Raw genomic sequence first — 27410 nt, 5'->3', positions numbered from 1 at the left:
AATTCAAAATTTAAATTTTTTCAAACTTTTTTCACAATTAACTTTTCAAAACTAACCCATGTTCACAATTTTCCAATTTTTTCATTCAATTTTTTTTCAAATTTCGAAAGTTAAAATCCCGAAAACCAATCCCCGAATAGATTCCTCCTATATCTTGGCAATTTTTTCAAAATTCTTATCTTTCTCTTCATTGTTGAAAAGTTTTGGAATTTGCTAAAAACTGCTAGATTAGATTGTTCAACGTTCTCAAAAAAATTTTTCAATTTTTTTCAATATTCAAAAATTTGTTCAAAACATTTTCTAATTTGTTCCTTAATTCAAAAAATTGTCTTCATTATTTTCAATATACCCAAAAGTTTTTTAAAAAATTATTCAAAATTCCGAACTTAAAATTTTAAAATTTCAAAATAAACTCCGTCCATATCCTGGCAATTTTTTTTTTAATTTTTGTTCAATTATTTTTTCCAAAAATAAAAATATTACCTTCCATTTTTCTGGTGTTTTGAGAGTATACATCGGCGCAGTTCACACCTCCCCCTCCCTCTCCTACCACTCCCGAAAAATCAGACAGACACGCAACAATTTTCCGCCATCATTTTGTGGATATGTCCTTCAAAATCGTCGCCTCATCTGCAACACTTTCCCCTATTTGCACATGACGATCGTAAAATTGCCTTTACTGCCACCCCATTGCTACTTTTATCCTTTTCCAACACCCCAACACTTTTTTCTTTTCGAGAATTATTTGAGTACCCCTATCCTAATTATAAAATTCTGAGGAGAAGGTAACGAAGCAGAAAATACAATTATTGCTACCTGACTGAGCTAGAGGTACGTCACATAGGCTCATTGAGCAAAACTATTTTTAGGGGGGAAATTCTCCACCATTTTCCAATTAGAGATCGGTTTCCATTTCCCTCAATCCCATTTCATTTCCTATCCCGCAGGTGGTGTCCCCCCTTAACACGATTACCTTCTTCATTTGTGCTCCCGTGTCATTTCAATTAGGTATGCTCTCTTATAATATCATTGCAGATCAGAGACACCGCCCCACTTCTGTGTGAATGCAAGGAGCGGTCGTCGTACACGTGATCATCAGAAGCCGTCCACCACGTCGTCGTCGCAGCTAGAGACTTCGAGTCACACTCTCAGGTCATGCGAGCGCCCGTCATCGGACGGCATCTCACTTATCACGTCTTCTGTCAGTTCGCGCTAGTTACACTTTTCATTGTTAGGCGGATCGAGCCACGGTCGATCGTTCGAGGAGATCATGTCGTGCACACGCCGCTGGGAACAATACGGGGCGTCGGACAGGTGAGCACAGGTTTTTTTTTGAGAGGACTTCTACTTTTTTAACTGTTAAAAATACAAGATGAATACTGTAGGAGGGCTTCTTTTACAGTAGAAAGTGTTTTGCCATTGGAGTACTGTAGGTGTACTGTAAAAATGCTGAAAGCCCTCTTGCGTCAGTTTTGACTTACCCTTGCGCCGTTGGAATTGTCCTTTTAGCGGGGATAGTGTTTAGTTCCAATGGGGTACTGTAGTGATACTGTAGGGGTACTGTACAAAAGCTGACCACACTGTAGGAATTATTTTTAGTTACTGTAGGGATACTGTAGGGATACTGTACAAAAGCAGACCTTGCTGTAACGTTAGTGTTTAGTTTTAGTTTGAGTACGGCAGTGATAAGAACCTCACTGTATGGAAACCGCCGTTGGAGTACTGTAGGGGTAATGTACAAAAGCTGGCCTTACTGTAGGTTGAATCATTATTGGGGTACTGTAGGGTACCGCAGCTTCTGATCAATCAGTATTTTGAAAAATTAATACCACATGTTGTACTTCTCTACAAGTGTAACTTAACCTTACACTAGGCGAACTTAAGCATACAGTACCACTACTGTGACTCCCGGGCAACTCCCGCCAATTCATACAATACCCAAACTATAGCTAAACCCTCTTCCTCCCGATAGTGTGTCAGTACCCATAAGTACGGCAACCGTACCACTACCGTAACCCGTAGTACCAGGATCTCTGGGACAAATTTAATTCGCAATAGCACCCAGTAAATATTGGTTGCGACTGGTGTCTAATTAAATTTTTAACATATATATATATATATATATATATATATTTCAAATAATTCAAAAAGGTTGAGGACACTGAATTTCAAAACTAAAATTTGAATTTTAAGACTTTCGACGGTGCAAAAGTATCTGCATTCCTTGGTGTCCCGTACGCAAAACCTCCAATCGGTTCAAGACGTTTCAAGATGGCGGAGATGATCGATCGGTGGAGTGGGGAACTCGAAGCTCGGACACTTGCGAAGACATGCTACTTGACAATTGATTCGGCGTTTCCACAGTTCCCTGGTGCTGAAATGTGGAATCCCCCTGGGGTGAGATGTTTTTTGTTAGAAGCAGTGTTGACTGGATTAATGTACAACACAATAAAAAACGCTCTCTCGTGGGTCTCGCAAAAAAATCAAGAAAAAAATTACAGGCAATTTCGGAAGACTGTCTAAATATGAACATTTGGGTGCCGGAAGATCACGATGGATCGGTGATGGTATGGATCTATGGAGGAGGGTTTTTCAGTGGGACTCCATCTCTGGATCTTTACAGTGGATCCGTATTCGCTGCGAAGGAGCACACAATCGTGGTCAATGTGAATTACAGGTGAACCTTTGATGTAGTGAGGGAATGTTAGGTTAGGCTCTAATGATAGACAGGCGTACTTGCCTGCCTAGCAGTGTTTCTTTGAGAGAAATATAGGCAGTTTTCTCATTTTCAGTGGGATGATTTTAGAACAAAAAAATATAAGAATTTTATACCTGCAATTTGCAAACTTACTATTAGAACTTGTGGCCAAGTTTCCTATTCATGAGCACCGATCTCCTTCTAAGCCTGAACTTCGTACGCATTTTTTTTCAGGCTGGGCCCATTCGGATTTCTCTACTTCGGAGATGATTCTCCGATTCAAGGAAACATGGGCTTAATGGATCAACAGCTTGCTCTTCGTTGGGTTCACGAGAATATCGGAGCATTCGGAGGCGATCGGTCACGGGTCACTTTGTTCGGAGAATCAGCTGGATCCGCCTCGACGACTGCTCATCTGTTTGCCCCGAATTCACATAAATATTTTAGAAATATTATTGCAAAGGTTTACACCATCAATTTTCCAATTATCACTCTCTAACACTTTTAAGAGTGGCTCAATAATCAACTCATGGGCATCAGCAACTCCACCAACAATGCTTGATCTTTCGTTTCGTCTCGCGAAAAAAGTGAACTGTAGCTCACCGGATATGAATGCAATTGTCAAGTGTCTTCGAAGTGTTCCAGCACATCTAGTTCAAGCAGAAGCTGATAATATTTCTGGAGATATTGGGCCACCGATGACATTTGCATACGTTCCTGTTTCGTCGGACGCCAATTTCTTCCAGGTAAAGAAAAAGAAAAGGCTAAGGCTTAGGCTTAGGCCGAGGCTTAAGCTTATGTTTAGTTAGTGCAGGGAGAAAACAAGAGAAAAGAGAAATTCCCAGAAATTTCAAAAAATCCAGAAAAAATGAGAAAAAAGGAAAAAACACACAAAAAATCAGCAAAAATAGGACATCCCGAAATTGGGTCAAAAAGTTTCATTAAAAAACGGCCAAAAAAGGACAAAAAAAAGTCAAAAGTTAAAAAAATACTCAAAAAAAGTTTAACGGGGTTGGAGAGTTGAACTACGTCTTTTCTGAAAATTGGTAATTTAACATTTTTTCAACATTTTTTTTTCACAAAAGTGTATGAAAATTCATTTTTCGAAAAAAAAATTTTGCAATTGATTATTGAAACTCATTCATTTTCGCTGGAATTCAAAAAAAAAATTCAGTCTTGCCAATTTTTTTGCGGTAGAGTTTTTAAAAAATCATAGAAAATTTTGGAAAAAAAATTCTATAATTATTCTACTTTTAGAACTGGTATATTGAATTTTTTGCGATGTTTTCATAGGAACTCAAAATTTTGAAAATGCGTATTGCGCAACATAATTGACTCGCAAAATATCTCGTAGCGAAAACTACAGTATTTCTTGAAATGACAACTGTAGAGCTTGTGTCGATTTACGGGCTCTATTTTTAATGGTTTTTTTTTCATTCGTTAATTCGTTTATTCGATGAAAATCGGAGCCGGTAAATCGACACAAGCGCTAAAGTAAACATTTAAAGAATTACTGTAGTTTTCGCTACGAGATATTATGCGCGTCAAATATGTTGTGCAGTACGGATTTTCAGAATTTTGAGTTCCCGTAATACTCTACCATTATTCCTACTATGCGTAAACATTTTCAGGGCGACGTATTCCAAAAACTGGCGAATAAGCAATTCAAAAAAGACGTGAACATAATATTCGGAAGTGTAAAAGACGAAGGAACATACTGGCTACCCTATTACATGTCACTTCCCAAATATGGATTTGCATTCAATCACACAATATCGGCTGAAGATCCTCATAATCGAGCCCTGATTACACGAGATCATTATGAAGAATCAATGAGAGCATTCATGCCATATTTTGCTGGTTCGAAACTTGTATTGAATGCATTTATGAATTCTTATGAGCATGTATCGACTAGTAATGTACCTGAAGAACGATATCGGGATGGAGTTGCTCGATTCTTGGGAGACTTGTTTTTTACTTGCTCTCTTATTGATTTTGCTGATTTGATATCGGATAACATTTTTGGAAATGTTTATATGTACTACTTTACCTACAGGTGAGATATTGCTTGGAGTATTTGTATTTAAAAATCGATTGATCAGAAATTCTGAAAAATATCAGGAAAAATGTAAAAAAAAAATGTTTTTGAGGGATTTGATGCGGCTACTTTTCACTTTTTTCTACCATATTTTTTCCGAAAATTTCCAAAAAAATCGTTAATTTTTAAACAAATTTATCGATTAGTTTATGACAAAAATTGATATTTTTCATGAAAATCAATAATTTGAAATACATTTTTTTTGTTTTCTATGGAAAATCAATAAAAATACATCTTATGAAAAATATAATTTTTATCAATAGATTGATATGTTTTCAAGAAATTGTATGTTCTTAAAACAAACAATCAAGAACTTTTTTAATTTTCAATAAAAAATCGATAATTTATTCACAAATAACATCACTGAAATTGGTTAATTTCTTTTCAAAAATCGATAATTTTCCCACAAATTTTCCAAGAAAATATTGGATAATTTGATAAGAACAAAAATTAACATTCTTAATTAAAAAAAATTATTTTCAGGTCAAGCGCAAATCCATGGCCAAAGTGGATGGGTGTAATGCATGGATATGAAATAGAATATGCATTTGGTCAACCATATTGGAGACCTCACCTCTATGATCAGACTCACCTGGAAGATGAGAAACGACTTTCTTCTATTATAATGCAAATTTGGGCAAATTTTGCAAATACTGGGTTAGTTTTTGAATACAGCCAAGAATTGAGCGGAGCCGACAAATTAGTCCCCGCCGATATTTTGGCTGTTTTCCGGTATTCACAACATCTCATTTTGCCGGTTTGATTTGCCGGTTTGCCGGTTTGATTTGCCGGTTTGCCGATTTGCCGTGTGCATCATTTCGGCAATTACCATTTTTTCCGGCAAATACGGCAAATTGGCAAATTTTCAAATGTTCATTTTCGGCAAATTACCGATTTCCCATTTGCATCAATTTCGACAAATTCGGCAAATCGGCAAATTGCCGGTTTGCCGAAAATTTTCAATTCCGGTAATTCGCCAATTTGCCCGTAATCTCAATTCCGGCAACTTGTCAGTTTGCCGATTTGCCCGAAATCTCAATTCTGGCAATTTGCCAATGTTCCGAATTGCCGGAAAAAAGATCAAAACACCAAATATTGGCGGTAGGCAGACAGGAACAGGCACCTAAGCTATTCCTTTTACATTAATAAACCGACTTTAAAATATTTCAGAAGAACCGACTCATTTTGGCCGCAATATAACAAAATCGAGCGGAAGGCGATTGAGCTGGGAGAGACAACATTACAAGGGAAGCATCGAATCATTTCTGATGTTCATGGAGGATTTTGTAGAATGATTGATGAGGCAAAGGCGTTTGTGAAACAGAAAAATGGTAAGGAGACCTTAATTTTTATATAAACTTTTTTTGAAAACTGCTACTGAAAGGTTAGAAACTAGGCAAATTTGGGCAGATTTTGCAACTACCACAACTGAAATATTGATTTTTTTTTTGAAAATTTTGTCGGATATCGACTTTTTATTTTGCCAAAAATTAAATTTTCCAGCAAACGACTGCCGTACAACTCGAAAATCCGCATCCACCGAAGATCTGACCAGCTCCAGCTCAACGACCTACCTCTTCTCCATAATTGTTTATCTGTCTATTCTAATCTCTTATATCAGTTTGTGATAATATAGGTGTTTGGCTTTACAACGACACCCCGGAGTGTCGTTGTGAAGAGTTTTGGGTTTAACAGCGATTGGATCCTTTTTTGCAGCGTTTTAACAAGAAGCTAGAGCAATAAGCTTATCAGTAAAAACAAATTTAAAAATTTGGTTACAGCGACCGAATCATTCGCTTCTCAGCTCAGAATGGTGTGTACTCTTTTTTCAATTTTCTAATTATAAGCTTATTGCTCCAGCTCTCTTAAGCTTAGGCTTAGGAGTATAATCATTCACAAACTCATTTTTGTTAAAACACAGAACAATGGAATTTTTAGATGCTCCGTAAAAATGCGCCGCAAAGCATTGTATAATGTACTAGGTCTAGCCCGTTGCGTCTTGAATTCAGAAAACATAAGAACTATCAACTTATAGTTAGGCGAAATTTTGAGGCAACTGCAGGCCGCAATGCATCAGATCTTACGTGCAAATTTGAAAGCCCTCGCTGTTAAACTCACAACATATTCTTCAAAGCATTTCCTTTTGGATCTCAATATTCTTTTTTTCACTTTTGCTTTATCCCATCGAATTCGTTTTCTTCTTTATGTTTTTTTTTCCTTTCCAAACGTGGTATCAAATTATCAGTTTATTATTTTCCCCAGCTTTTCGCTTTTTAAAAAATCCCTTCCTTGCTCATCAGAGTTTCCCCTGCTATCTCTGTTTTAGTAAATCATATGTCTTTCCGTTGGAACAATTTGACCTAGTATAGAGATAGTAGTTTTTAGATTTTTGAAAATTTTTGACAACTCTGATTTATTTAGTTGTTCCATCGTTTTTTCTTCCACTATAAATGTTTTCTTTTTTTTCAACTAACGAATGTTATTGGAAATTACACATTTAATCATTTAGGTTCTTTCCATTTCTTTTTTTTTAGAAAATTAGAGCAAATAAATTAAAATATAGATCAGTATATTTGGTGTTAGTAGTGGGATACTGTAGGGGTACTGTAGTTTTCGAGAGAAAAAACTTTTCGTCTAGATAAAAGATGTTGAGCAGGGAGTGGTCGACAATTGCTGTTCGGCAAATTTTTTGTCGACAAATTTGGCAAATCGGCAAATTGGCAATTTGCCGCTTGCCGCTTGCCGGATATCATTTTGCCGGAAGTGTTTAGAGGGATTTTTTATAAAACGGAAACACTTAAAACTGTACCTTTTTGAAATTTCTTTCCCGTTTCATGTAAATATGCAAATTCGGCAAATCGACGATTGTCGATTTGCCGGAAATTTCAATTCCGCCTATTTGCCGATTTGCTGGAAATTTTCATGTCTGGGAATTTGTCGGTTTGCCGATGTGCCGGAGATTTCAATTCCGGCAATTTGCAGATTTACCGGAAATCTCAATTCTTGCAATTTGCCGGTTTGCCGATGTGCCGGAATATTCAATTCCGGCAATTCGCCGATTCGCCGGATTGCCGGAAATTTTCATATCCCGTAATTTGCCGGTTTGCCAATTTGTCGGAAATTTCAATTCCGCCAGTTTGCCGGTTTGCCGATTTGCAGGAAATTTTCAATTCCGGCAATTTGTCGGTTTTTCCGATTTGCCGATCACCACTGACGTTGGGTTGATTAGGATATGGTCGAATAGTAGCATTTAAACTTCGCAAAAAAAGACGGGTACGCAAATGACTGGTTAATAATAGAAAAATTAATAAAATCCATACAATCTTTATTCCAATCACATGAGTCCATCAATCAATACCATCAAAGTGATAGCAACTGAAATAAAGACAAGAAATGCACTGAATGCCATTTGCCATTTAAAGGCGGACAATGATGGAGGTGGCTCGGAAGATTCTTTCGATTTGGAGCCACCCGAACGCTTTGTGCGCTTCTTCTTCTCCTTTCCGTTGCTTGGCGATGAGTCTTTCGATTTGCTCTTCGATTTTGATGCTTTTTTAGCCGGTTGCACTTGGAATCTGGAAATTTATTTCGAATTTGTATATTTTTCAGTTGCTATGGAACACCTTCTCTAATTTTTACAAAATTCTATGACAAAATGGAAAGTGTTAAGTACCCTACAGTATCCCTCCACTAAGCCCATTTACTATCGCTTCTACTGGCAAAAACTAAAACCTTCCAAACCTACAGTACCCTTACAGTACCCCTACAACATTCATCCGCTAACCACCCAATATTCCAGCAATAGGCAATTCCCACGGTTTCCCAAGGTTACAGTAATCCTGAAGTACCCCTACCGTACCCATTCAACATACAAAAACTCCCTTTTTCCAAAACTACAGAAACCCTAGAAGACTTCTACAGTACCCCTAAATAACTTTTTCAGAAATTTCCAGCAATTTGGAAAAAAATTATATTAAAAAATCAGGCAATGTTAAATTTGAAAAGCAAAATCCAAAAAAGTGTTCCTACTTCTTTGCCTCCGACGCGGGTGGAAGCTCATTCGACGGAGCAGGTGCGGGACGTGATGCTCCTGGAGCAACTGCTGGCGGTTGTTGGACTGGTGGTGGAGGAGCGAGCTGAAATTTGGCTTTCTGTTGCCTGAAAATAAATGTAAACTTACTAAATCTGGAGCCAAAAACTGGTAAGCGTCGTCGCCCATGTTGTGTTGCGAAATCGAATGAACCGTTCAAATTGTGATTGAGAAATAAGTTCACGAAAACATTTAAATTTATATTTTTTCAATTTTCAAAAATAAATTTAACCGGCATCTTTGTTTAAAAAAATCAATACAAATATTTTTAATGTGATAACGTTTTTTTAACTCGTGGGAAGTACTGTAGTTTAAAAGTTTTGCTCGTGACAAGACCCGTTATTTTCAGTTTAAAATCTGATGTTTAGTGTACCTATTCTCTAGTTTTTGTGTCTTTCGTATTTTATATTTTCCCTGCCGACTAACACGTTGTTGAACTATATTTTTGATTCACTAAAACTTATTTGTAGTTGACCTAACGGGTTGTCAATAAATACCAACATTTTCTACTCTAAAATAACTTTTTCGTTTTTGGGTCCCGGCGCTGAAAACATTTTTTTTTGAGCTTGTTCCTTTGAAACGATAATGTAGCAATTAAAAATTACGTTTAAAACTTATGTATAAAAAAAAGGTTTTTTAAATTTAAAAAATTCTATTTCCGAGAAAAAATATGGAGCGAAATTTTTCGAGCAAAGTTTTAGCGGAAAATTCAAAGTATTCGAGAACAAAATCGGTCGAAAATTCGAACTTTTTGAGGGCACATTTGGCGGGAAATTCAAATTTTCTAAGAAATATTTTTGGCGGGAAACTCAAATTTTTTGAGCTTAATTTTAGCGGTAGATTCAAATTTTCTGAGAAATATTTTTGGCGGGAAATTCAAATTTTTCGAAGTAACATTCTGACCGGAAATTTAAATTTCTAAGAAATTTTTTGTTGGGAAATTCAAATTCTTCGAGAAAAAAATCGGTCGGAAATGTAACTTTTTGAGATAAAAATTGGGTGGGAAATTAAAAATGTGCTGAGAATATAATTTGGTGGGAAATTCAAATTGTCTACAATGTATTTTTGGCGGGAATTCAAATTTTCTGTGAAATACTTTTGATGGGAAATTCAAATTTTCTGGAGAGAATTTATGTCGGGATACTCAAACTATAGAATTTTTCTGCGAAAAAGAAACAAACAAAACGTTGTTTATATGTTTCCTCCCCATTAGAACACCAAAGTACACAAAAACAAACACAAATTTGCTCTTCTTTTTTGTGCTCGGCGAGCAAGAAGGGCATCCCCCATAGCCGGAAGCAATTTCTTCTTCTCCTTCTTTTTTCTCCTCACTCACACTCTTTCTAGAAGTCTCAATGACGTCTTCTTACGTGATTTTTTGTGGTTTTTTGATCAGAAAATGAACTGTGAATTATTATTGATCACTTGATTTCGTATCAAAATTGATCACTTATCATTCAATTCTCAGAATTTCGCCAACTTTCACACGGGAATTCCCACAGACCCGGGTTTAAAGGTTCACATGTCTAAAATTTTGAGTCGATCATTTTTCTGGAGCTGGATTTCTGAAAAGAACGGCCAAAAATGGCTAAAATCACATTTTTGAGCACGGGCCGAGAAAATTTTCAAAAATGGTGCATTTGTTTTAAAACGGATCCGCTATTTTTAAAATCAAGTTTAACATTATTTTATGCATGTTACGCCACCCTTATTATTTTTGGCAGAAAAAAAACACGGCCACCGATTTTCTTTCGCGGCCATATTGACACACAACGACTCTCCGGTATCCCACAAAACGTGGCCTTCAGAAAAAATATTAGTGGCCGAGCTTTTGCAAACTGCTCAGAATTAGTTTTTTTTAATTTAAAATTAGATTTTTGTCAATTATGTTTTCAGAAATAACAGGTTGGTTTTTTTTTTTTGGAAAAATTGTATTTCACTGTAACTGGTCTCTGAATTTTCGAGATTTTTTTTGCATTGATTTTTAAAAAATTCCAAAAATAGGTGGCCGCGGAAAAACATCTTCCATTACTAAATTCGTAGGCCACGTTGCAAATAAGACGCCCACGTTACCTATGTATATATGATATAATTCCAAAAATGTTTGAATAAAACTTAAATTTTGTGCCAAAGTTTCTCTGATAGCCAGAAAATTTGAATTTCTTACCAATCTTTTTTTTCGGGAAAAAAATTTGAAGCTCCCGCCAAAAAGTTTTATTGAGAAAATTTGAATGTCCCGTCGCAAATTCCACCTATTTATGATTTCAGTTTTATTTACTTTAAAAAAATTCACATTCGTTTTTTTTCAGGAAAAGTGTCAAGCTCAATAGAAGCAATCAAATATCTCCCTTAGCTTGCAAATTCTTCTTCTCGCTTTTTTTTTATTTTTTATTTTATGCCCTTCCCTCTCTCGTCTTCTCATCTGAAGTAGTAGTTTTCTCAAGTTTTTTCTTTTTCTTTCCCCCGCATAACCATTTCCTTATCGCAGTGTTTTGTTTATCACTGATTTAGTGATAAACACCTCAACTAGTGATAGTTTGTACCTTTTTGACTTTTCTGGTCACGAATTCACGTGTTTCATTCGTCAATCATCACATCATCGGTTTCTCTACTTAATAGGTTTTGGGGCTATAAACTGATGGACAAATATTTTTCTATTTATTCGGTTTTTTTCTTATTTTTTGTGATTTTTTGTTGCCTTTTGAAAAAAAAAAGTTTGTGGTCGAGGGTTTTCAAATTGGCGGCCACGTAGCAAACGCTTTTTTTCTGTTTTTTTCCATCTCAAAAAATTGAAGTCAAAGTTTATCTGTGTTTTAATTTGTGATTTTTTGTAGCCTGGGGAAAAAAAAGTTGGTGGTCGAGGTTTCCAATTTCGAGGCCGCGAAACAAATCTTTGGCTTTTGCTTGTAACATTATTGTTCAAAATTCTTCTGTAAAATAAAAAAGGCTTCATGTTGGAAATTTAAGTTTTCACGGATTTCTGGCTTCCCGCATAAATTGAAATGGCAGAGTTTGCCGAACTAGGCCATTTTGGCTCGGCCAGATCTGGGGTAGATTTACGGCGCGTTGCGGCTCGATTTTAGTTGTAAAACTAAATGTATTTGTCCGTGTGGAGTACACGACGATTTGTGAAATCGAATAAATATAGTCAAAGGATACATATATATGTATATATTTTATTAATTGACAATTTAAAAAAAATTGACAGAAAATGTTCATATTTAGAATGATAGTTTTTTTGAGAATTTTCTCGGGAAATTAAACCTGTGTTTTTCATTAAATTTGATGCAAGCAACAAGTCATTATACAATAAAATTGGTGAAAATATGATTTTTTTGAAATATTTGGGGCGAGGCTTTTAGTTTTTTGAAGAGCTTACAAAAATTAGAATTTAAGAAATTTTCGAACACAAATTTGAGAGAACTTTTGACTTTTTTCAAAAAATTGTTTTCAAAAATTTTAATATTTTCAAAGACGAAAGAATTTGTTTTTTTGTCTAAATTTACCTAATCATTATTTTTCAATCAAATAATTGCATCTCTGAAAACCTGGGAACTTTGAAAATGACGTCATTCTTTTTTCCCTCCTTTTCTTTTCCATTTGGTTATTGACGTTTTCCACCCCCTCTTGCAAAAAAAACTAAACAAAAAAGAAACCATTGGCAACTACTAACGCCAATTTTGTGTTGCTTCATCGGGTTTCTTTTAGTTTTTTTTCTGAGAGCGCTGAGATTATTTGGAAATTTGCATTTTCTCACGTTCTAGCTCAGAAAGAGATCAGCTTTCTGAAATTGAAATTTAAAAAATCGCTCTAAATTGAAACAGCTGTTTTTTATGTCGATTGTCTCTGCAAATATATTTTTTTCAGAATATATAAGTATGTGTTTGTTTAAGTTTTATTTTAAATTTTCTTGAATTTTATGAACGACATTAGAGCTTATGTTAGTCCAAATATTTCAAAATTTATTAACTTGAATCTTGCGCAAAATTATTTGAAAAATCAATTTCCAGCCAAAATCTTCTTTAAAATTTTATTTGAATTGTCAAAAACAAATGCCTCATTATTAATTTTATGCCAATATTAAAAAAAAATTAATTCTCGATAATCTTAAAATAAGATTTTTAGAAAAACAACTTTCAAAAGCTTCTATGCGAAAAAAATTGTTTTTATTCGAATTAAAAAAAATGTTTTCTTCAAAAAAAACAAATTTCTTAAATCATAGATCCGTGTTGCTCAACTGCTCAATGTTTCCCATGACAAAAAGTCCATGTCTCTCTCTATCATTTCTCATCTCTCTTTTTTCTCTAGCCATCATAAAAATAAACACATGTTTCAACAATCATTCCTTGGTTTTTTATCTCTCGATTGCTATATCATTTTTATTTTTTTTACTATTGGGTAAATTTTGAAGAGGGTACTGATTTTTTTTCAAAATTTTTCCAATCCAAAAGTCTTTTGAATTGCGTTAAATCATGTCTATTGTACCACAATGACCAAATGCCATAGTAAAACTTTTCAAAAAAATGTTTGAATTTTTTTTTGAGCGTCAGAAAGTGGCAATTACAGAGTTTTTTTTAGCACTATGAAAATTGAAAATTTTCGGAGTTTTTCAAAATGATTTTTTGAAATTGGAAAAATTACAGAAAACAATTTTTTGCCATTTTTTTGGAAGTTGCCGATAAAAAAAAATTTCTTTGGATTTTATGGTTTTATTTTGTTGAAAATATTAATATTCAAACCAGGGGTGTGCGGCAAATCTCAAAACTTGCCGAGCTCGGCAAATTCGGCAAATCTCTTTTTTCAATATTTGCCGAGCACGGCAAATTCGGCAAATTTGCCTAGCTAGGCAAATTCGGCAAATTCGGCAAATTTGCCGTGCTTAACAAACTCGGAAAAATTTGATACTTTTTGATGTTTTTTGGAGCACCAAAACTACTGAAATCTTAACACTCATCTGGTTTCTGAATAAGTTCCGTGTAGTATGTCTGCTTAAGCATCAAAATAACGCAATTTTGTGTCATTTTACTAAATTTTTGGCGAAAAAATCAATGGTTTTAGTCAAAATTGCATTGTCAAATTTATGACGTGTGCGGCAAATTTCGAAATTTGCCGAGCTCGGCAAATTCCGCAAATCTACTGTTTTGAAATTTGCCGTGCTCGGCAAATTCGGCAAATTTGCCGCACACCCCTGATTCAAACATTGTAAGGGTTTGAACATGTTCTTAAAATGTGACAAAAACTCAGTAATAAAACATTTAAATTTTTTGAACACTTTTACCATGATATTTGGTCATTTTGGCACAGCCTTAAGGTTAAAGCTTTAACAATTTCCCCACTGACGCTACTCCACCATAATTTTGAAAATCTAAAATATTCAGAAATTCGAAATGGTTGTGTACGACTGCTTAACTGACGAAGACTTTTTGCAAAAATCGGAACACGGAATCGGAAAAAAGGCAATCTACTACTTTTACGGAGAGCGGTAAGTGTTCAGTGAAACCCCTCATATTCAAAAATTGGGGTGAAATTTTGTAAAATGTGACGTCACAAGCGCGAATTCTTCTTTGCAGTAGAGAAAATATGCTCTAATAACGAAATATCACAGTAAAACGTATTAAATAATTTTTGAAATTTTTTTTAAAATTTAACGTCAAAAAGTTTTGAATACGCGATTTTCGCCTTTTGAACCAATTTTTTGCAGTTGCCCGTCATGCGAGAGTATCAAACCACTATTCGATGATTTGTGTAAAAAGTACGAGAAGACCGCATTGGTCTACACGTATCCGTGCTATAATGATGATCAGTGTAAGTTTTCACTGTATGCTTGTTATTTAATGTCTGCCTACTTTGTGCCTACATATCTACCTACAGGGTAATTACACTTAAATAACACCAAACACTGGAGTTTAGCCCAAATTCCGATAATTAGTCTTGTAGGCAGGCATCCTTGAATAATTACCTACCATGTGCCTACATGCCTACCTACTCGAAAGATATACGTAATGGGCGCCAAGCACTTGAGTTATGACCAAATTCCGATCGTTAGGTGTGTAGGAAGGTGCTAGTTAAGCCTACCTGCTGACCGAGTAATTATTAGTTTTTTTTCCATTTTGAATTTTGATAAGTTAGTATAAAAAATTTAACAATTCAAAAAGTAGGTGTGTAGGTAGGCACGTAGACATGACAATATATTTTACAGTTTAAATTCAATTTTTTGCAGTAACTGGAGATGCGTTCGCTGTAAACGCGGTGCCAACGTTTGTCGTGATGAATAATGGGTAAGGTTTATTTTAAATGTGGCGTATAGCACCCGACACCTCACGGGTTCCGCAAAAGATAAGTGGGAGGCGGAACTCGCAGGATGTCGGGCGCACACTGATCAAAGTGAGCAGCCCCTTTAACGAAGTTATTTTTCAGAGAAGAAGTGACTCGACACGTCGGAGCAGAAGCTGAGAAAGTTCAAGAATTGTTCGAGAAATACGCTGTATAATTTTGGTTTTTTTCTGAGTCTAACCGATTTGTGATTGAAATTCAATCTGAAATAAAACAATTACTCACACCCAAAAATACATAAATTTTATTTAAATAAATTCAGATCAAAAATTTCCTATTGTGTCTTGTCTGTCTTTTCCAATTCTTCCATGAGGCTAAGCTTGCTCGGAACACGAAGCTTTCGAGTTGGATTTGGGAATTTACCACCCTTCGCCGTGTTCTCTTTCATCGAGAAATCGATTCCAGTTACCAAGGACGCTGAAAAACATACAAATTAGACACAACTAGCGCGAGGCCGTGGTATTTCTCGGCCATCAGTAAAACCAACCTGAACTTTGTATGGGGACGAGTACAGGTTCAGTAATCGGAACAGACTTCTGGCCGACGGACTTGGCCACTGGTGGAACTACTGTTGCTTTCGGAGCTGCCGTTGTCTGAATTATTGATTTGTTTTTCTTTGTTAGTCTCAATTTCTACCTGAACTGTCTCGGTCTTGTGTCGTTGCTCGAGCTCCGCCTGGTCAACCGCATCGGAAACACTGACAAACATTCGACCCCGGGGTACTTCTTCGAAGAACTGCGAAGTTTCAAAGTTCTGGCGAACGTGTTCTAAAAAAGAATAAAGTTATGATGGAGAAGGAGAAGATCATAGGCCTTCCGGCCTGAAGGCGTGCCTGGTTAGTAGGCGTGTAGGCAGGCCCGAATCACAAAACTTTCTAGAGATCAAATCATACCATTAGTATTTGCAAAAAGAACCGAAATGCCGATTGTCTTGTAGTCGTTGTAGACATCTTTCAGCGCGCCTTGACCCATCAAATCCACATATATAATTGTAGAACAATCTGAAAAAAAAAGTTCAGCTGGGTAGGCAGGTAGGCACGCTTTCATGCCTACCCGCCTACATTTCAATGCAAAAATATAAGATAGATGCTCAGTTTATAAAACTTTATCTGTAAGCATGAGGTAGGCGTAGGCGACCCTGAAGACAGGCAGGCACGCAAATATTCCTACGTGCATGCCTGGTGCCTACTTGATTTGTTCAAGTTTTTTGAATAGGCACAAGACAGGGCGCCTACATGCTTACTTGCCTAGCTCCTGCCTACCTGTGACACAAGGCAGGTGTAGGTAACAGGCAGATAGGCAGGCGTTCATGTCTATTCGCCCACATCATGCCTACTCAAATTCAACTGTAAACAAGGCAGGCAGACATACAATTTTTCGGAAAACACCTACCAATGATAATATGGGTGAGCCTCTCATACTGATCGGCGGGATTGGGTTCCGGCTCCGCATGCTTCTCGTCGAGCACTTTCGCCTGGTGAGTTGTCACTTCGAGCTCTGAAATAAATGTATGCGATTTTTAAAGAACGACCTAAAGGTTAGTAAGCGCCTGCCTATATTTAAAAAGCAGCACTTACTCGTCTCTTTTTCCGTTTCCTTCGGTATTTCCGCATCTTCCTCTTCCTTTTCCTTCCTCGCGTCCTTCTTCTTGTTCTCCGTCTCCAGCTCTCCTCGGACTGAAATTCAGAATTATTGTAGGGGCAATTGCTGGCCTCAAAACTCACCAATCAGGGGATTAAGCCCACATGCTTGATGAATCTTCCGGACGAACATCTCGGAATTCCCAAAATATATTGGAGAATCGAACCGGAAAATTTTGATTCCAGGAATATCATTGGCTGTCTCATAGAGTCCAAGACGACGGTAATGATTGGTTCCTGTGATCCTTCCCAGCAATGAACTATCCGCCCTGAAATGGAATCGTATTTGTTAGATGGACTAGAAAAATAGATAGCTCGGCTATCAGTTTATCTTGGGTGGCCGAGTTTTTTTTCAATTGCGGCCACGTAGTGAAATTCTATTTCATACCATTGAGATCTTAGAACCACTGTCAGCAACTCAAATACCACACCAATGAGCAGGCCGAAATTGACATTTAGCACGATTACGGAGATGAACGTTGCAGCGAAGATTAGCTGAAAAAATTATGTTTTTGTAACGTGGCTGAGAAAAAACTAGTCCGCCGGATTAGATGAATTTCGGTAGTAGGCAGGCACAAGGGAAGCGTAGATCTTCTCATAGTCACATAGGAAATTGTTTATGCATTGCTAAATATGAGATTCTCAAAATTTCGAAAATTCAGAAAACGTTAAACATCAAAAAATCTTGTTAATTTTTCAACAAAATAACTCAAAGATAGGCATGCCTACATACCTACGTGTCTGCCTACCGCCTTTTTGCATTGTCTCATTAAAAGAGCAACCAGAAAATCAAGGAAAAGATAAAAGCAGCAGGCATTCTCGCTTACATAGATTGAACCAAAGTTTTCAAGATTCAAAATATATTTGTAAGTACTTTAAAAACGTAAGATCATACGCCTATCATGCCTACCTACCGATCTACCGATCTTATGATTTTCTATGTGCCTACCTTATGATTTCCCCTGTGCCTAAACACCTACTGTATGCCTGTCTGCCTACATGGTTAACGCAAGCCTACCGCAAACATACTCTATGCCTACCTGCTTATTTGCCTTCTTCCTGCCTATCTACCTCCTGCCAACCTAATTGTAAGTGCATACATGCCTACCTATTTGCTGTCCTCATACCTACTTACGCGCTAAACTGCCGCTTTACCTTATATGCTTACCGACATGCCTACCTACCTACGTACCTACCGTATTTCCGGCTTTTGTGAGTTCTAACGCCCGGTTTGCCACCCCTCAACTCACATAATCCACAAAACTCAATTTCCTCAACGCGAAGCAAGTGAAAATCTGAATGAACAAGTCCTTCATCGCAACAACCACAATCGACGCGAGCACCGGTTTCGGCAAGTGCTGAATACATCCAACAGCTCCTCCACACACAAAAATGATGAGCACAATGGATGTGATGAGAGTCGATAGCTGAGATTTGGTTCCACATTTCACTTGCATCATCGTTCTTCCGAGTGATGAACCTCCAGCGAAACATCCGAAAAATGAAGATGTCGTGTGCATGAGCCCCAAGGCAAACCATTCCTGATTCGAGTTCACAACGTATTGAAGCTTCTTCGATATCAACTTGCAAAGCGAAATGTGAATCACAAATGAGATTATTGCAATTGACATCGCCGAGCCCATCATTCCAAACGCATTTCTCATCGGCGGAATCACTGGAGCAGGTATTCCACTTGTCACTTGTCCAACTGTCGGGATTTGGAACTCGTAGGCAGTGTTCCGCGTGTAATGAACTGTCAGTGTCATGCTGACCACCAGAACCAGCTCCATCGGAAACTTCACTGGAACCTTCTTGCAGAGCCATGGATCAATGACTAGTGTAGAGATGAGCAAGAGGACGACACATATCACCGAAATTATGATCGAAGCGTAGTCAACGTCGGGCATTTGCTTGAAGAAGCACATGTAGAACTGGAAAAAAGACATTTTATACGGAAGAAAAATTAGCCACTATAGCGTTTATACCTACGCCTACCTGCCTACCTACAAAGTAACAAAAGTCTACCTGCTTACCCTCATGGAAATCTAAGCCTGCGCTCTAGGCAATTTTCGCCTGCCTTCTCTGTATCCAAAGAAAACCTACGGTTGCCTACCAACCTTCACGGTTATCAACGCCTACCTGCTTACTTTCAAAGCAAGATACGCCTGTCTGATTGGCTCTAAAGCAACCTTCGCCATGCCTATTTTTTATGCCTACCTTTATCCTCTCGAGGCAACCTTCATCTATTGCCCGCCACCTACGCTTGCCTCATAGACACTGTATCTACCTGATTGCCCTAACGGTGAAAAAACCTAAGCCTACTTGCTTTCTCTCAAGGTTACTTACTTTTTTCTTCATTTTCGTAAAGTGACCTACGAATATTTCGGCAACATACAAGGCAGCCTACATATTTTCTCTAAGGCGACCTCCGACTATTCGCCTCCAAGGCTATCTACCCGCATTTCTTCAAAACCCCAATCCATTCGCCTCTCAGAGCCTGCCAGCCCCTGTGTGGTTTTCGCGCGTTACCTGCGTGGTTTGCTGCCGACGCTTGCGTGGTTTTCAAGCTTTGCCTGCAGGAAACCACACCGGCAGCTTTGAACCATGCAGGCAACGCGTGAAAACCACAACGGCGCTGACAGGCTCCTGTCTGGGTTTAGGCGTTTCGTGCGTGGTTCAGTTTATCTGAGCTTCAAAGTGAGAAAATGTACCACTACGTTCTGAAATGGTTCACTTGTCGGTGGTACATTAGAGATTCTAGTCATCGATTTCAGCTGAGACGTCAACACGTGCACAGCCGCTCCCGAAATAAGTCCTTGTACCAATTGATCTGACAGCCAAACAGCCAACAATCCAGCATTCAACAATCCGAACAATATCTGAAATAGTCCGACGAGCAACGTGACAGATGCTGCAATTCCGATCGCATCTCCATCAGATACTCGTGGCTTATTCTCTCGACAGCAAAGTAGATCAACATTCGAATCGATTGTTCCATTTGTTGAGCCAACATCTCCAAAGCTTTCCACAACTGTTCCAACCATTAATGAGACGATTGCAAATGCTCCAGGAGATGAGTGTTTGGATGTTCCGAATAACGCGTAGATTATTGGACCGATGATTCCAGTGATTAGGCCGTAGCTTGGTGGGACTCCAACAAGCATTCCGTAAGCCAGACCTGAAAAATGCGAATAAAAATTTCCAGCGGGAAATCAAAAAATAAACATACTCTGCGGCACACTCAACACAGACACCATAAGTCCACCAAGAAAATCCACAAGAAAATTGGATTTCCATGTGTACCGGGGGAGCCACATGGTTATTGGAATCCTTCCTCTAGCGAATTGAATCCATTCTTTTCGCTTCCATTTTCCGATACTTTTCAAATGGAACGCGATTTTACCAGTAAGTGATAAATATTCAGGTTTGAATAGATACGTTTTATCGAATACTGTCTGCAAATTGAACTTATTGATTATTTGAGAAAGAAATATATAAAATTATTCAATCAATTATCAATAAATTATCGATTTTTAACAAAAAAAAATTAACGCATTATCGATTATTCCACGTGGTGTCAGGCTGTCTCATTGCGGTTTGATCTACGAAAAATGCGGGAATATGTTTCCAGAAAAAATTGTGATGTCAGCACGTTCTTAACCATGCGAAATCAGATGAGATGTCTGCGTCTCACCTCCCGCATTTTTTGAAGATCAAACCGAAATAAGGCATTCTGACTCCTCGTGTTATTCATAGAAAAAATTATTGATTATTTAAAAAATCAATAAATTATCGATTTTTTGACAAAATTAACATATTATTGATTTTTTCGAAAAAATAAATAATAACGATCTACGTGGCCGGGAACCGAGACAACTCGGCCGCCAATGTTTTTTTCACGGCCACGGCCAAACTAAACAATACACGCCGCCGTAATAACGGAGTGTCGTTAGAAATTCAAAAAATTGATTGAAAATCTCGTGGAAAAACCAAAAACAGATCCACTTACTTGATTAATAACATCAGCTTGTCTTGATTTTGTATAATTTTGTGTCACATTAACATCATATGCCAATATCCTGCAAAAAATGTATTTCCAACAGTTTTTAGCGGCGTTTGATCTCCAGAAATCGCGGAAATTGAATTTCATAACCGTATGACGTCGTCACACTTGGTTTTGATCTCCCGAAAACGCGCGAATTTTCTGGTTTTAATAGAAAAACCATGTATATGTACTTACTCTCCCTCGTTCACTCCAATCGGGCTCAAAATATGCTTTGCCATATTTGTGCTCTTCGTCGTCGCATCCACAGGGCTCAGCGATTGTGTGCTGAGCTCCGGAGGCGGGGAGCCCGTTGAGTCGTTGCGAAGTCGGCGATACATGATGATAAGAAACTATAGAAATGATTGAAAAAGTGGGAAAATCTATTTGGAGAAGAATATCGATTTTTTGTTGGAAGAGGTGGTGGGGGGAGGTCACGGAAATTTAAACTTCGAAAAAGTTCAAATTTTGAACTTTGTGAACTTTTCTGTCAAAAATCTGAATTTCAATAAAGACAACTGACAGGTTTCTTTTACCGAACATTTTCGCTGTGGAAGAAGAGTGACGTCACCAGCCGACTCTCGGCCACACTTATGTTGGTGCAAGAGGTCTAGAAAAAGGGGAAAGCTATCTATGAACAGTGAAATTGTGCAAAATTATTAATTGACCAGAAAAATCACAGGTTAATCTAATTATGCCGTTATTCCCTCGCTCGGGTGGAAATTCAGCCACCATCAGTTCTTGCGCGGCCCCGTCGCATATGATACGTCTCGTATTATTACGAGAACACAAAATTCTGAGAATGCGTATTGCACAACATATTTGACGCGCAAAATATCTCGTAGCAAAAACTACAGTAATTCTTTAAAAGACTACTGTAGCGCTTGTGTCGATTTACGGGCTCGATTTTCGAAATTAATTTCTTTTTCGTTTCTTTGTATTATGTATTTTCTCATATTTGCTTAATTTTAAAATATATTTCAACTATGGCTCCCGTAAATCGACACAAGCGGTACAGTAGTCATTTAAAGTTACTGTAGTTTTCGCTATGAGATATTTTGCGCGTCAAATATGTTGCGGAATACGCATTCTCGGAATGTAGTGTTCCCGTAATACCTAAATTGTGGGTTCTGGTACGAGTGAAATTTTTCGGCTACCGTATACCAATGGATTTTACAGTTTTTTGAAATTTTTTCTTTATTCCTGAACGTACCTGAAAAATTTACATATTTTCAAATAAATATGTAAATTTTTAATAGTTTTAAAAATATCAACAAAAAATATTAAACATTTGAACAAAAGAGAATGTTTCGAAATACTTTCGGGTACGCTAGATAAAAAATTTTCTAGGACCTGAAGCCGTGATTTTCTAGTTCCAAACTTTTTTCGTCGTTTTTCGCAATTTTTTATTACAATTTTGCAACATTTTTTTCAAAAAAATTAACAGCTTCCGAAAAAAACTGAAGTTTACCGTAGGTTCAGACTAAACACAACATTTTCCCCTCCTGACCGTCCTGACTGTACAAAACGAAATGTGAATGATAATTGCCAATTCTGCTGAAACATCCTGAACGGTCGAAAATTAAAATTTTCGGCAAATCGGCAAGGCGGCAATATGCCGAATTGCCGAATTAGTAGATAAAACATTTGCCGCCCACCCCTGCTACATATACTGTTCCACATTTCAGGTTTTCTCTCTGTTCAAACCAATTATAGAATCAAATGCTTTCATCCCCCTCTCGTCAGAGTTTCTAGTGGTTAGAATCAAGTGTTTTGTGTATTTTTTCCGACCTATTTCATCAAAAATCAGTGTGTTACAAAAATACAAGTGACCTTCAAAGGGTCATTAGCTTTTTTCTTAATTTTGTTATCACAAACTTCGAAAAATTTGAAATCAAAAAAGTCTGAAAATTCAAAAATCACCTTTGGGACTTTCTGCAGAAAAATTTTCACTTTTCTTATAGGTTTTGTCTTTTTCTTTTTATTAACTAACAAATCATAAGAGATCATAGTGTAACTGTAATTGTCCATCTAACTTTAACCTTCAACAGTGAAAAGGAGTGAGACTTTATGATCTTTTAATAAAAAGAAAAAGAAGAAGCGTATCGATTGGAAGGAAGCTTAAACTTTAAAAAGACGGGTAGTCCAGGCTTTGAAATATTTTCCACCAAAACTTTTTCTCAGAAATTTTAAATTTCCTGCCAATTTTTTTTTAGAAAACTTGAATCTCTCGCGGAAGATTTTTTTTCAGAAATTTTGAATTTTCCGCTGAAATTTTTCTCAGAAAATTTAGATTTCCTGTAAAATGTGTTACCCAAAATTTGAAATTCGTGCCGATATGTTTTCAGAAAAATTAAACTCGCAGGCGAAATTTTTCGCAGAAAATTTTAAATTTCCCAATGAAATTTTTTACAGAAAATTTGAATTTGCTACCAATTTTTTTCAGAAAACTTGAATTTCCTGCCGATATTTTTCTCAAAAAATATGAATTTGCAGGTGACATTTTTCTCAGAAAATTTGAACTCCCGCCAAAATTATTCTGATAAAATATTTTAATCTTGAGCCGGAATTTTTTCTCAGTAAATTTGAATTTCCCGCCAATTTTTTTCGCAAAAATTTTAAATTACCGCTAAAACTTTTCTCAGAACTTCGATCATTAGCCAATTTTTCTTCAAAGAAAATTTTTTTTCCGCCAATTTTTCAAAGAAAATTTGAATTTCCCGCACAAAATTTTTTTACAGAAAAAAGTTTTGAATTTCCAACCATAATTTTTCTCAGAAAATACCAAAAATAAAACGAAACAAAAAATGAAACTTGAGAAAAAATTCATCACGACTTGAGCACACATTAAAAAACATTCCGAAAACTTTAAATTTTTCGCGGCAATTCAAATTATTTTTTAGAATTTATAAGCTAACTTTCTTGCCTGTTAATTTCAACTTTGAAACTGTGCATCTCTAGTTTGAGCATTGTCAAAATATTGTCAACTACAAAAATGTACACAACAATACGCCTAACATTTTTGTAGTTGACAAATTTCTAATTTCAAGAAATCTAACAAAGTTATTACATATATAGAAGCTGGAGGTCTAATTCTGTGTGTAATTCTTGTCATCACCTTTTTCAATTTCTAACAAGCTTTTTTCTCTTCTCAACCATCTGCCGGTCAGTTTTCACTGTCAGAATACTAATTTGCATCTTCTCTCCTCCCCCGTAAATCCCCCCACGCACCGTTATGTAAGTTTTTGCGGGAAACGGAAGGAGAGGTAAAGCAACGGTATCCTTCTCTCATCAGGTGGTGGTGGCGCAACACTTTATTCCGTGTGTCTTTTTGGTTTTTATAAATGTAGATGCTTTTCGAATGCCCCCCATAGATGACACACTGAATCTCAAGTGGAATCTAAATATGGGGTACCCCCTCCCACCTATAGTTCTAGTTAGCTTAAGGTTTCAGGTCGAAAGAATTATTCCCGAACTTTTGATCTTTTGTTTTTGTGTTTTGAGAAATTTTTTTGAGAAAATTGTTTCTTCGACAATGTTTATTGGAACTTGCTTCAATTTCAGTACCTTTAATTTAACAAAAACTTATTCTAATTTTCGGCAAACTTTCTCCAACTGTCGACAATTTTTTTTTCAATTTTTCAAACTCTCGACAAATTTTCTCCATCTTTTTCAAGCTTTCCCTAACTTCTTCCAGTCGTTGAGAATTTTTTTTTCCAAGTTTCTTAAACTTTCTTAAACTTAATCCAGCTTTCAGCAAATTGTATTAAATGTTCTCCAACTTTCTCTAGTTTTTGACAACATTTCTCTAACTTTCTCCAACTTTCAACAAACATTCTTCAACTTTTTCGGCAATTTTTCCTAACTTTCCCTAACTTTCGACAAGTTTTCCTTAAAATTTGAAAGTTAAGAAAGTTTGATAATAATTGTCAAAAATTAGAGAAAGTTAAAGAAAGTTGGTCAAAAGTTGGTAACTTTCGACAAGCAATCTCCATATTTCCCCGAATAGCGAGAAACTTTCTCGTACTTTTTCCAATATTTGGCAAATTTTCTTCCATCTTCTTCCAACTTTCGACAAGCATTCTTTAACTTTTTCGGCCATTTTTCATAACTTTCTCTAACTTTTGACCAACTTTCTTTAGCTTTCTTCAATTTTTATAAATTATTCTCTAACTTTTTCCAACTTTCTCGAACTTTCTCCAAATTTTACAAACTTTCCCAGAATTTTCCCGACTTTTTGACAAACCTCTCCAAATTTTCACCAACTTTTCGGAGTAAAATTCAATTCTTTATCATAACTTCCGCCTCAAAAAGTTGTCACTTTTCTGTCTTCTGAATCATTTTTATAAACTCCGCCTTTTTTTGATATGGTTTTATATTACTTCCTTTCCAAACTAATATTGTTTCATTGAAACCCAATAGTTTTTAGAAAATCAAAAATCTTCTCCGATCAGACTTCAAATATTGCGAACACTTATGCATATCAAGTACTACGTATTTCAAAGAATACTACCACTTGAAATTTTATGTTTCAATTCTCTTTTTTTTTGTGTTTCCTAGACAATTTTGCAACATTTATTCCCCCAAAAAAGAAGCATTGTGTTCTGATAAGTGAAAGCGTGAAAAAGCAGAAGCCTGCCACCGCCCCCGGGTATCGTAATGGAAAGTGATGATCTTGATGAAAACAGGCTTATCATATGTTATCACGCAGCTTCACGTGGGTTTTGGTTGAATTGCAGCTGCGCTCCGTTGATAATTTTGGGACACACAACATTTCGAAAAGCCGATCGGCAAATTTTTTAAAATTCGACAAACTATCTTCAACTTTCTATAAACTCTTTTCAATTTTTTTTTCAGATTTTCTGCAAACTTCCTTCAACTTTCTTCAACTTTTGGCAACCTTTTCCAAATCTTCCACACACTTCTTGGCATTGAAAAATCTTTAGCAGAGTTTTGCCAAATTTTGTTCACCTTTCTAAAATGTACCTATTTTTAATTTTCTTAAACTTTTGCAAATTATATATTGTGCCAAGTTTCCTACAAAGTTCCTCCAACTTCATCAAATTTCCCATAGAAATTCTATTTTCCCATAGAAAAAATTATTTTGTCAAATTTTCAGTACTGTGTGAAATTTTCTCAAATTTTCCAGAAATTTTTTTCACCTTTTTTTGAATTTCCAAAAACTTTCTCCAGTGGTCTCAAATTTTCTTAACTTTACCACAAATTGTTCCTTAGAGTTCTAGAACTTTTCCAAACTTTCCTTTAACTTTTGGCAAATTCTGCCGAATAGATTTTTGACAGATATTCTCCAATTTTCTTTAAACGGTCCACACATTTCTTAGATTTCCCATAATTTTTTTTCAGTACACTTTCCAATTTTTACAATAATTTTCCAAAACTATCGACAAACTTCCACCAATTTTCCTAAAATTTTCACATCTATTTTATTCCGCTATACCAAATTTTTGGCAGACATCCTTCAACTTTTTCCAATTTGTTTCCAATTTTCTCATCCACTCCATAGTGATATTTCTGAGAAATTTCTCCAATTTCCTTCAACTTCCTCAGATTTTCCATAAAAGTTCTACGCCTTTTTCAAACTTTCGCCAGACTTCTTATAATTTTCGACTAACTTTTTCCAACCTTCTGAAAATTTTGCAGACTTTCTAAAGAAATTCTCCAACTTTTCTTTAAACTTTCTAAAATTCACACATAATTTCTCTCACCCCAATTTTCTTTTTTTTCTTCAGCTCCTAACATTCCAGTTAATTGTCATTATGTCCTTATACAAACCGCACCTTCTCTCTCTCTCTCTCTTAAAAGAAGACCCATAAAAAGCGTCGTTCCTTCTAGAAAAGAAGAAAACCGAAAAAAGCAATTAAGATGAAGTGACCTGCTGGTTGGCAACTAGCCAAAAACCGTTTTTATTTTCCAATCAGAAAAGCGTGATCAAGGTCATTTTGTGGAAACTGAATAAAAGTACTGCATTGTTCCATTCATCACTTTAAACTTTCTAATCAAATAAAGCAGCTGACCTAGAAAAAGTTCTGTCTTTTATTTCCAGACAGACGTTCTTTTGAACTGAAATTCACTTTTAGGCCTAAGCCTAAGCCTAAGCATAAGCCTAGGCCTAAGCTCAAGCCTACCCCTAAGCCTAAGCCTAAGTAAGACTAAGCCTGAAACTGAGCCTAGGTTTAGGTCTAGGCTTAAGCTCAATCCTAAGCCTAAGCCTAAGACTAAACTTAAGCCTGAGTTTAAGCATGTAACTAAGCCTAAGCCTCAGCCTAAGCCTAAACCCAACCTAAGCCTAAGCCTAAGCCCAAGCCCAAACCTTGAAACTGGAGTGGAAAACAGTTAGATCGGAATGTTTTCGCTGGCAAAAGGGAATTTGCGATTGAAATCTATCACTATATAAATTCAGATGCAATCCCGAAAGTGTTAGATTTCACTTTTTCACTGGGAATTTGTTTCATAATGTTTAACTTTGCAGCATGTAGGCCGCCGACATGC

The 27410-nt window shown here is 36.5% G+C and overlaps 5 protein-coding genes across 6 annotated transcripts; 3 read left to right on the top strand and 2 right to left on the bottom strand.

The window, feature by feature from the left end:
- Window positions 1–685: 685 nt before the first annotated feature.
- ace-2 (Carboxylic ester hydrolase) lies at window positions 686–7253 on the top strand. Its single transcript, NM_058740.6, has 10 exons — window positions 686–831; window positions 1036–1314; window positions 2194–2397; window positions 2502–2677; window positions 2933–3161; window positions 3208–3444; window positions 4330–4754; window positions 5280–5453; window positions 5967–6127; window positions 6300–7253. Exons 2-10 carry the CDS (start codon window positions 1156–1158, stop codon window positions 6422–6424), a joined length of 1890 nt encoding a protein of 629 aa, NP_491141.1. The 5' UTR covers window positions 686–831; window positions 1036–1155; the 3' UTR covers window positions 6425–7253.
- Window positions 1089–1130, top strand: Y44E3A.7 (uncharacterized protein; the record flags this gene model as incomplete). Its single annotated transcript, NM_001361878.1, has 1 exon — window positions 1089–1130. A coding segment is annotated over one exon (42 nt), but the record flags the coding sequence as incomplete, so codon positions are not given.
- An 851-nt stretch (window positions 7254–8104) lies between the features above and the next one.
- On the bottom strand, window positions 8105–9051 carry W01B11.1 (uncharacterized protein). The gene is made up of 3 exons (NM_058739.2): window positions 8977–9051; window positions 8826–8932; window positions 8105–8371 (listed from the first exon to the last, which is right to left on the bottom strand). Exons 1-3 carry the CDS (start codon window positions 9013–9015, stop codon window positions 8131–8133), a joined length of 387 nt encoding a protein of 128 aa, NP_491140.1. The 5' UTR covers window positions 9016–9051; the 3' UTR covers window positions 8105–8130.
- A 5213-nt stretch (window positions 9052–14264) lies between these two features.
- On the top strand, window positions 14265–15437 carry W01B11.6 (Thioredoxin domain-containing protein). Its single transcript, NM_058738.7, has 4 exons — window positions 14265–14368; window positions 14588–14691; window positions 15107–15164; window positions 15304–15437. Exons 1-4 carry the CDS (start codon window positions 14274–14276, stop codon window positions 15374–15376), a joined length of 330 nt encoding a protein of 109 aa, NP_491139.1. The 5' UTR covers window positions 14265–14273; the 3' UTR covers window positions 15377–15437.
- A 12-nt stretch (window positions 15438–15449) lies between these two features.
- Window positions 15450–21285, bottom strand: sulp-6 (STAS domain-containing protein). 2 transcript variants are annotated; one of them, NM_058737.6, is made up of 13 exons: window positions 21099–21285; window positions 20868–20937; window positions 20088–20313; window positions 19570–20036; window positions 18109–18789; window positions 17247–17353; window positions 16943–17127; window positions 16796–16894; window positions 16611–16715; window positions 16112–16219; window positions 15856–15986; window positions 15707–15812; window positions 15450–15636 (listed from the first exon to the last, which is right to left on the bottom strand). In NM_058737.6, the coding sequence occupies exons 1-13, from the start codon at window positions 21239–21241 to the stop codon at window positions 15494–15496; spliced, it is 2571 nt and encodes an 856-aa protein (NP_491138.3). In that variant the 5' UTR covers window positions 21242–21285; the 3' UTR covers window positions 15450–15493. The 2 variants fall into 2 exon arrangements, with proteins under 2 accessions (NP_491138.3, NP_001380221.1); NM_001393200.1 differs by having other exon boundaries at window positions 15451–15636; window positions 18109–20036; window positions 21099–21249.
- Window positions 21286–27410: the final 6125 nt, after the last annotated feature.

The sequence above is a fragment of the Caenorhabditis elegans genome, chromosome I, assembly GCF_000002985.6.
Source record: "Caenorhabditis elegans chromosome I".
NCBI lineage: Eukaryota > Metazoa > Nematoda > Chromadorea > Rhabditida > Rhabditidae > Caenorhabditis > Caenorhabditis elegans.
This window is presented reverse-complemented; position numbering and strand designations above follow the sequence as displayed.

Bases quoted from the DNA above. Each gene is read 5' to 3' on its own strand.
- sulp-6 (NM_058737.6), bottom strand. From the start codon at position 21,241: ATGTATCGCCGACTTCGCAACGACTCAACGGGCTCCCCGCCTCCGGAG. The intron at 20,938-21,098 runs GTAAGTACATAT...CATTTTTTGCAG, and splicing joins ATTGGAGTGAACGAGGGAGA to GATATTGGCATATGATGTTA. The intron at 15,813-15,855 runs GTAGAAATTGAG...TCAATAATTCAG, and splicing joins ACAAGACCGAGACAGTTCAG to ACAACGGCAGCTCCGAAAGC.
- W01B11.1 (NM_058739.2), bottom strand. From the start codon at position 9,015: ATGGGCGACGACGCTTACCAGTTTTTGGCTCCAGATTTA. The intron at 8,933-8,976 runs GTAAGTTTACAT...GCCAAATTTCAG, and splicing joins AGTTTTTGGCTCCAGATTTA to CTCGCTCCTCCACCACCAGT. The intron at 8,372-8,825 runs GTAGGAACACTT...ATAAATTTCCAG, and splicing joins CCCGCGTCGGAGGCAAAGAA to ATTCCAAGTGCAACCGGCTA.
- W01B11.6 (NM_058738.7), top strand. From the start codon at position 14,274: ATGGTTGTGTACGACTGCTTAACTGACGAAGACTTTTTGCAAAAATCG. The intron at 14,369-14,587 runs GTAAGTGTTCAG...AATTTTTTGCAG, and splicing joins TACTACTTTTACGGAGAGCG to TTGCCCGTCATGCGAGAGTA. The intron at 14,692-15,106 runs GTAAGTTTTCAC...AATTTTTTGCAG, and splicing joins GTGCTATAATGATGATCAGT to TAACTGGAGATGCGTTCGCT.
- ace-2 (NM_058740.6), top strand. From the start codon at position 1,156: ATGCGAGCGCCCGTCATCGGACGGCATCTCACTTATCACGTCTTCTGT. The intron at 2,678-2,932 runs GTGAACCTTTGA...ATTTTTTTTCAG, and splicing joins GTGGTCAATGTGAATTACAG to GCTGGGCCCATTCGGATTTC. The intron at 3,445-4,329 runs GTAAAGAAAAAG...AAACATTTTCAG, and splicing joins CGGACGCCAATTTCTTCCAG to GGCGACGTATTCCAAAAACT.